General features: G+C 40.2%; 2 protein-coding genes across 2 annotated transcripts; both read right to left on the bottom strand.

The window, feature by feature from the left end:
- Positions 1-5007: 5007 nt before the first annotated feature.
- Positions 5008-5400, bottom strand: LOC109861220. The gene has a single exon (XM_020440773.1). It carries the CDS (start codon positions 5398-5400, stop codon positions 5008-5010), a length of 393 nt encoding a protein of 130 aa, XP_020296362.1.
- A 60-nt stretch (positions 5401-5460) lies between these two features.
- LOC109861219 lies at positions 5461-5805 on the bottom strand. The gene has a single exon (XM_020440772.1). It carries the CDS (start codon positions 5803-5805, stop codon positions 5461-5463), a length of 345 nt encoding a protein of 114 aa, XP_020296361.1.
- Positions 5806-9981: the final 4176 nt, after the last annotated feature.

The raw sequence follows: 9981 nt of genomic DNA, 5'->3' as shown, positions 1-9981 counted from the left end.
ATAAACCTTTAATTTTTTTATACTTGTTTTTGTATATGCAGAGTATGCGTATACACAAGTATCTATTGTGTAGATACAAATATATATAGCAATACATATACAAGATATTTTTGCATATATATACTTTTTATTCGACATANTACATTTATGTACAATGTATATACTTCACGTGTGGTTATGATATATATATTCTATGTATGTATAATAATATACAAACGATGTACATTTGGGCAAAATATATAAATATAACATATATTAGTGCATGTATATTTATACAATGTGCCTTGTTTGTATATTACTGTATATACACAGAATATCATGTCTATAGATATATATGCAATTTACACATACATTAGATATCAATTAAACATTCAGTGTATACGTAAATTATTTAGCATATAAATAATTATTCTCACAAATATACATAGAATGTACTTTATATATATGTATATATATTGTATGGATATACATTACATATATGGGATGTCTAATACATATTCACTGCAGATATCTTCCATGTACTTTTTTTATCAATGGGCATGTTTGTATATACGTAGAATGTTCATCAAATATACACAAGCATATTGTGCACGTACACAATGCATATACAGCGCGTTGCATTTGCACATACCTGTGATATTCATAATACGTCGTTTGTGTATCACTGTATGTACATAAAATATGTTATATCCACTGATGTATATGCAATGTATATACATTGGATATCAAATTGTTAACTGGGTAGTGTCTCTATAGCATTTCCGTGGAAATTAATCCATATGTACGGCCGCGGTTTAAAGTTAATTACTGGTCGGACCGGCTCGTTGCGGCAGTTTCCCCGGTCCGTGCGGCGTTTTCCGGACGTGGATGACATTCTTTTGTCAGCACTCCGTCTTTACCGCATTGCAAACAAATTTGTTTCGCCGGTCTCTGGCACTGCTGCCTCGTATGCCCCCGCTGCTTGCAGCGCCAGCAGCATTCTGCCCGATTATAAACTGCCGCTGCGGTGGCTACCGGTGGCTTCCGGGATTCTCTCTTCTGTTCTTCGAGCTCCTCGTACTCGGCAACCAATGCTGTTAACTCTCCGATCGTTTAGAAACTTCCCCGACGTATGTAAAATTTAAAGTCGGGCGCCATGTTGGCGTACAGTCGCTGGAGCTGTTGTTCAGTCGTAAATTCTCCTGCCCGTCTTATTTTCATGAGCAGTTTGGTGGCATACGTCTTAAATGGTTCGTTCTGCCGTTATTTTCGGTTAAGTACCTCCGTTGTCACTTTCTCCCGGAAAGCTGGTGAGAGATATTGATTTAAAAATTCTCGCCGGAATTGTTGCCATGTGTCGAAAAAAGCCTTGTTGTTTCTATGCCACAACAGCGCTTCTCCGCGTAGTAAAATCGGCAACGATTTGAGTAGGATTTTGTCTGGACATCCGGTTGCTTCGGCTAACTCTTCAATGTGCTCGAGGAAGCCCAGTGAATCTTTCCCGTCAAATTGTACCCCCCATTTACGCAATTGGCTCATTGCTTTTCCTGCGTCGAGTGCCGGTGGCGGGAATGCCAGGGGGTTCTGCATTTCGTTTGTTGCACCCTGTGCTCCTGGATACGCTGGATTTTCTTTCGAGAACGTTCTTAGACTTTGTCGCAACTCCTCGATCGTTCCTGTTGCGTCTATCTTTCGAATCGTCAGCTTACTGATCAATTGTTCTTTTGAGAGTTTTTGTATCCATGCCATTGTTGGATTTTAGGTTGCTGTACCAAATCTTTCAAAAACAAACAAAAAAAACGAAATGTTCTGAATTGCTAAAAAAACCTCGTTTGGTTGTACAGTAGCTATACGGTATTCAAATCACTCTGTTTTTACCCTGTTTTATTTGTCCCTGTTCGGGCGCCATGTAACGGTCATGCTTTTTCTTTTGCTAAACTTACTCCGTTCTGTTTAAGTTATTTTAAGATTAGCTGCGGAATAGCTCGTCAGGATTAGGGTGAGGTAAAATAGATTGCACTTGGTTATTTTTAGAACAAAAAAAAATAGACTTTATTCATACACCAAAAAAAAGAATATGTACAGACGGCGTCATTAAATCAAAGAATAGGCGCGGGGATCACATAAAAAGTCCAGGTAATCCAAATATCCATTAGTCCCAAAATCGGGTGTCCAGTTGTGGACACCCGATTGCTACTAGTTAGTACGGCGCCCGTTGGCGCTACGAGCAACCGCTCCGCTTGCCCTCCGATCCCCGCGCCTATTCTTCGAATTAATGACGCCGTTTGTACAAAAGAATAGAAAGGAAAAGAAAAATAGCTGTACAAAAAATAAGTTTCGGTAAAACTGATTAAATTGAGCCCCAAGATATCTGGGCAGATTCGAAAAGTATTTACACGCGGAAAGTCGCTTATCTACAAAACGGCGATTTAACTGGTAGCGCTCGAAAAGCGAGTTTTAGAAACTTGGAAAAATATTTCCACGGAGAGAAAGTTTCTTTCTTACGAAAACGTGACTTGCGCAGCGGTGTCTCAAAAAGTGAGTTTTATCACGTGCGCCGGATATCGAGAAAAATATTTACATCGCATAAACGTCGCTTTCTTACGGAAAAATGATCTTTGATGATCGGACGGTTCTCTTCGCTGGGCTTAAGACGGCGCTGGTATTCGCTTGTTCCCCTGGAGCGGATCTAGCGGAATCAGCCAAGTTGCTCGGCGAAGAATACGAGATTCCCCTAGAGCGGATTTAGCGGAATGCGCTGGTTTGCCCGGCGGAGAATACGAGATTCCCCTGGCGCGGATCTAGCAGAAAGAGCCGGTTTTCCCGGCGGAGAATCAAAGATTCCCCGGAGCGGAGCGGAAGCGGATGCCGGTGTACCCGGCAGAGAATCGAGAGATTCCCTGGAGCGGAGCGGAACGGATGCCGGTTTTCCCGGCGGAGAATCAAAGATTCCCCTGAGCGGATCGAAACAGATGCCGGTTTACCCGGCAGAAAATCAGAGATTCTTCGTTGAGGATCGGATCGTAGAGTCGCTGTCGGTTTACCCGACCGAGAAGGAGCTTCCCTAGGTGCTTCTCTGTTGATCCGGAGATTGGAGCAGATCTGATCTTGTTGGTTTTTGGCCCGGCTTTTATACCCGCAGTTTTTCGCGGGCGGAGGTGACAAGATGCGCGGAAAACACTTGTTTGTNTGTCACGCTGATTTGTTTCGTGGCGCGGGGAAGCGCGCGGTGCGAGCGGCGCGCAGGCCGCTTGTTGACGCGGGGAAACGCGCGGTGCGGGAGGCGCGTAGGCCGCTTGTAGCCGCGGGGAGCGTGCGGTACGGGCGGCGCGCATGCCGTTTGTTGACGCGGAGAACGCGCAGTGCGGACGGCGCGCATGCCGCTTGTTGGCGCGGAGAGCGTGCAATGCGGGCGGTGCGCAGATTGCTTGTGGCGCGGTGCAAGCGGCGGGTAGATCGGCAGCGTGTATTTCATACATGCTGCATTTTTATTATAATTATTTTAGCGCATAGCGCCGGTTTTTAGGCCGGGACGAATGGTCGGTCCCGGCCGTAACAATTTACATCGTTACAATGTTGATATGGTTATGTTTATCAAACTCGGTATACGCGGTGGTCTTAGTCAGTGTAGCACAAGATACGCGCACGCTAATAACAAGTACATGCAGACGTACGACTCATCAAAACCAACGTCGTATCTCATGTACTATGATATAAATAACTTGTACGGGTGGGCAATGTGTCAGCCGCTACCGTATGCCGCATTCCAATAGGTAGACAACATCTGGAATGTTGACGTGATGTCTGTAACATCAACCTCAGATATCGGNTACATCCTTGAAGTCGACCTTGACTATCCTTGCGAACTGCACGACGCACACGCTGATCTACCGTTTTGCCTAACGCGCGATAAGCCGCCTGGCAAGCGGCAGGAGAAACTGCTCGGCACACTACACGCTAAATCGCGTTATATTATTCTTTATCGCGCCTTGCAACAATGTGTACGACACGGTCTTCGTATTACAAAGATCTATCGCATATTACAATTTGCACAATCTCCATGGCTCCGCAGTTACATCGAATTAAACACAATTACGAACGCTGGCTACCAACGATTTTGAGAAAAATTTGTACAAATTGATGAATAACGCGGTTTTCGGTAAAACTATGGAAAATGTGCGTAATCATGTGGATATAAAACTCGTACCAAAGTGGGACGGAAGATACGGTGCGGAAGCACTGATCTCCCAACCAAATTTTCATAGCCGAAGCGTCTTTTCTGAAAATTCTATTGCAATTGAATTGCGTAAACTCGAGGTGAAATTCAACAAACCGATTTATGTAGGCATGTGCATATTAGACATATCCAAGACGTGTTTGTACGAATTTCATTACGATTACATGGCATCTCTGTACCAAGAAAAATGTAAAATTATGTACACCGACACAGACAGTTTCATTTATTTCATTGAATGCGAGAACGTGTACGATATCATAAAACGTGACATTGCTCGGTTTGATACAAGTGATTATCCGGCTGATAACGTGTATGGTATGCCACGCGTCAACAAAATGGTTCCAGGATTGATGAAAGATGAAAATAATGGAATGATAATGACTGAATTCGTCGGACTTATAACAAAAATGTACGCATTGAAGGTAGACGGAAAGAGAAACATAAAAAGGCCAAAGGTGTAAAGAGTAACGTCGTAGCAACAACATTAACGTTTGACGATTACAAACAATGTTTGAACGATGAAATCAAAAAGGTGCGTCGACAGTCGTGTATACGATCAACGCTACACAAAGTATACACTGTGTCCGAATCAAAACTTGCTCTAAGTCCATACGACGATAAACCGAGTCTACCAAAACGTTACCATGGGGACATTACAAAGTACCACAAGAAAATAGTGTATAATATAGAGTATATGTATATTGTCAATTAATATGTGTAATAATAATTATGTATATATGTTGTAAGTTGTATTGTAGTTTCTATAAATATAATTTTTGTATATAGTGTGTTTACAATACATTAGTTTTATCTATCCAAGAGTTGTATGACTTGCCTACCCTTAGCCACTTCACATAAACATTTCTTGCGCAATACATTTCAACGAGATAAACTTCTGGATTTGCAACGCGATGCAATTCGTATTCGTAAAATCCTCCAGCAACAGATTGTCCACGTGAATCCTCAACCAGATACGTCACAAGATAAGTCGTTTGTATTTTATTAATTTTAAATACTTCGGACGTCCAAATTGGTGTATATCCTTTATCGAATACTGTTTTAAATTTGCTCACGCGTTCTGGATCACCTACTTGAAATCGTGCTGGCCCTGCGATCTTGATGTTGCTGTACACCGTGGTTAAGAGCTTATCGGCGATTGCGGGGGTAACATCGATAGGTCGCATACCGATAGTTCGATGTTTTCGTGCGTTGTACTCCATAAGAAGACGCGGTAGTATGTCAATTTATTTGTAGGTTCCGTTAAGTGTAAATTGTTTGCACATATTGTTCTTCACCGTATGGTTAAATTGTTCCACAATCGAAGCCTTCATAACCGAATATGTGGAATAATGATTGATGCTATGCTTTTTTATCAATGTCTGTACATCTGTGTTGTAGAATTTCTTTCCACGATCAGTTTGCAAATTGTGTTGACATCTTTTGTTATCCCGAAATATTCCTGCAAAAGCTTTGGTGACTTTGCGTCTACTCTTACTCTTAAGCGGTATGGCCCATGCGTACTTGCTCAGCACATCGATAACCGTAAGTATGTAGTGGTAGCCTTTGTTGACGCGCGAATACGGACGCATGTCTACCACATCCGCTTGCCCGAGATCATTGTATCTGCATACGATAACGCGTCAACGGGGAAAATTTCTTCTCGCCGGAGCATGCAATTCTTCTACGAGACGTTGTTTTTTGATTGTGACATGATTCCTCGCCATAGCTGTCTTACTATATGTCTACTGAGTCAGTCGTTTTATTATGATTTGATAGATTTTAAAGTGTACACTGAATTTGTTTTATAGAGTCGCGCAACGCTTGCACGTCTTGTTGCAATACAATAATTTTTCTCTCACGTGTCTCCAGCCATTCATTCACATTTGTGACACACATATCTACGTATCGTTTGTTAGCGGCGTCAGCGTCGGTATCGGGTTGCGCTACATGCAGTATCTTGCGCGACCTTGTATCGTAGCCGGAACCGTCAAAGAAGAGAGCGTTATTACACACGTAATTTCGCAGTATTGCCTCTCTCTCATAATAATAATACATCGACGCTCCGTGTGTTTCGAGCAATATCCCGAATTTGTTGATCGGCATGATGGCGCGCACGCGACTGACTCTAACGTCGGCGCGCTATTTAATTTATAATGAGATTCGCTTCGCGCAGTTCTTCGATAATTGACAGAATTTCGTTATTGTGAGCATTATTGCTAGCCTGACAGAATGCGTTTAGCAATTGCAGACGGTCAACGAGTTTAGTGGGATCGTCCCAGTGCGCGTACTCGATTTTTCGATCGTTTAGCGTCATATTACGCAGTATACCTCTCCCCTGCTTAGTACGCACGCTGGATATTAAAGGCGCAATTATGCATCTATATTTATATTTTTTGTTACCCAGTATTGCACCGAGCTGGTTATGATGTTTTCTATGAGCACTTGTCATTTCCAATATTGTTTTGTATTGTTGTTTATCTTCTTCAGTATATAACTCACTCCTAGGACATTTTATGAAAATCAGTTCGTACAATCCTTGTGTTGCTTTGAATCGTATACCATCTACGATTATATTATCTTGTTCATCCACATCAAAATGTTTATCACCAAGCATCATTCTATCGTTGTTGAAATACACACCATATACGTACTCTATGTCGTTTTCTTTCTTACCACTCAGAATAGCTTTTATATATTGTTGCGCCAACGGACCAAAATGACTTTTAAACGTTTCAAGACCCTCCAACGGTTGCATTTGACGTTGAATAGGTGACTCAAACGATTTGTTGGCAGTAGCATCAGTGGCGACGATAGTATCAACCGATGGAGTATCCTATGTCAATTGTCGTTTGGTTCGTTTTTTCGTTGGAGTAGAAGTCACCATTGCAGTGTTATATTATGCGCGTTTTGAATTGTGCAGAGTAGGGGACAATGTTTTGTTCGATGACGTCTGCATTCTTTTCCGCTTCATTCGGATCTCGTCTTTGAAAAACGATGTATTTGGCGAATTTGTTTCAGTATTTTCAGCAATCTGTTTTAAGGGTTCAATAATAGGTTTGAACTGTCTCTCTAATGCAATTTTCTCTTCTAGTTTACCGGTTTTCAGAGCGCGATATTTTTGACGAATGGATTGACTCGTTTTTGCAATCTTCTTTGCTACTTTTTCGCGATTTATAATTTTACTGTTTTTGTCAGCCATGTTGCTCGCATCGGTAAGAGATAATACTAGAGTGATGTCTCAACACCAATTAACCACTTGACGGTATTGCGAATTCGGTAAATCCTTGTCTATAACGACCTTTGTCCAAAGGACTATCCTTGTCGATCACTAAAAATCCATATTTATGTTGCCAACATTTGCAACATAACGTATAAAAATCTTCATATGACATATCTGTGTTCACGTGATTGTTGTACACATGTTTGAGATTGGTACCATCTTGTTTAAAAAGAATTATCAGATTTGCATTGTCACGTATAAGATGCTTTGGTATCCTCACGTACGTCTGACAGAGATAGAAACAGTCGACACTCGAGTGACAACCCAGTGCAAAATATTCTCGTATCGTATCTTGCTTGTCACATGCCACGTCATCAAAGATAAAAATGGAATTCGGAAGTGCTTCATTCGGCGGAATCACATCGCTATTATTAGAAAAGATAAAGTAACCGATTTCATCTACTGATGAAAGTGCACTTTCTAGATATTGATATTTTGGTTGTGGCAACGACTTTGAATACACGTATACGTTCTCAAAGCGTACACTGTGTGGACTTTCAAGCAAGCTTAACACTACGTTTGTCTTGCCACAATTCGAAGGACCGCACACAATACCGTGTATAATAACCGGTAGCATTATTCCATTTTTGCGTATTTGTTTGTTGGACATTTGTCGAGTTTTGCTGTCGAAATTAGTTATCTTGATTACCTTAGGTTGCCGCACGAACTGCATGGTTTCTTTGCAACTGTCTTGCGATAACAAGTAGCACCTATTATTTATAGTGACACGTCGAGCATTTCCACTCAGTCGTTAGAAGACCACTGATGTCAAACGTATGGTGTAATCTATGTCAGGTCACGGATTGTTAAATCGCGTGATAAACGCTCTTCTCGTTGAATTACATAATCCTGGTTACCAATTTTGTGGCCCAAGAACGCGTTTAGAGAAATGATTAGCTAGAGGCAATCGGGGAATTAATCCATTAGACGCGGCTTGCCGTAAACACGATATCAAGAGGCACGGTAGTGCCTCGCGCCAAGTATATGCGCAAACGGAGTACGCGCGCGCTGCGCGAGGTACCTCGTGCTTCTTATACGCGAGATTTAGCCGAGACACTTTTCGAGATTTTCCGATCTCAACAACGGCTAGACCGATCGAGTAGACTCAATCGAAAGTTGAGATCATGGTGTAAGTATACAGATGAGTTATTGCGCATAGAGACGGCAACGTGGTGGGGACAGCCAATCACATTTTTGGCCAAAATTGTGCGCGATATTCAAACATAGAGTTGCAGTAATTACTTCTCGATGTCAAAATAAAAAACAAAAAATATTGTAAATTATATACATATTTATAAAGTGTAACGCTAAATTACACTAGGTATAATAATATACAAAGAGAAAATAAAGTTAATACAAATATATATAAATATATAAATATTTTATTTGAAACATTAGAAAACATGAGTTAATTACATATAAATATATAAATATTTATTTTAAATATTAGAGAAGAGTAACATATTATTTAGTTTTTTTAATTACACATGCGGTATATTTTTTTCTTTCTTTTTTTGTTTAAATTATTTTCTATTATTTGATTATTAACGAGTCTTAATCTTATGTATGTTCTTGTACAAACAAGGCATGCTATCACTTCTTTGGGTAACTTATTGTTTGTGTTTACACACAATATCTGTTATTAGTTTTATAACAAAACATTTACCAAGTTGCAATCAAGATGAAAAGCTGTTATGGCCTGCGTTATATTGTTCAGCAGGTCTGCAATTAACAAGAAAAAATTTAACGGTCTCGACTGTGCTAGTAGATACGGATGGAGCTTTGATAAAATTCTCTACTAATTCCTGCGCTAATACAGGCAAACACAACGCGTGGGATATTAATTTTTCTTCGGAAGATTCACCAAACATTACAGGATATAAATCTTGTTTGAAAAAACTTGGTGTTTTCATCGCATAGTACTGTGCCAAAGAACAAAAATCTGTTACGTCTTCTGCTTCTAAAGCACAAGGCATTGATGTAATAGTATCTATTATACTTTGCTTGTCTTCATCTTTCATATTTAAAATTTGGTCCCTGTAAGATAGATCAATTTATATAAAATAACAATAAATATATCAAACTAATAATTGTATAAACTTTTACCTGGCATTTATAATCATAATAAGAGGAAAAAACAGCAAAAAAACGGGTCAACTTATAAAATATAGATCCCACATTTTACAAACTGCTGGCAAGGAACAAACACCAGCAAAAAGTGTATTTATCCATACTTTTGTATAGTGATCAGGAGATATTCTTTTTGTGTACAAGAATGAGCAGAGTTCTGGCTCATGGTAAAGCAATAATAATCAAAATGTAGATTACATATTCTTGCTATATATATATATATACCCAGGCAACCAGCTGACGTTATAATGACGTTAATATAAAGTCAGTTTTTGACCAGTTCGACGTTAGTTTATGACGTGATATTAACGTAATGACGACGTGAGTTTGTCTCGTCAAAAATGACGTCATGTTA

This window comes from Pseudomyrmex gracilis, unplaced genomic scaffold, assembly GCF_002006095.1.
Source record: "Pseudomyrmex gracilis isolate BER0280 unplaced genomic scaffold, ASM200609v1 scaffold_641, whole genome shotgun sequence".
NCBI lineage: Eukaryota > Metazoa > Arthropoda > Insecta > Hymenoptera > Formicidae > Pseudomyrmex > Pseudomyrmex gracilis.
The sequence above is the reverse complement of the archived record's forward strand: the minus strand, read 5'-3'. Positions and strand labels throughout refer to the sequence as shown.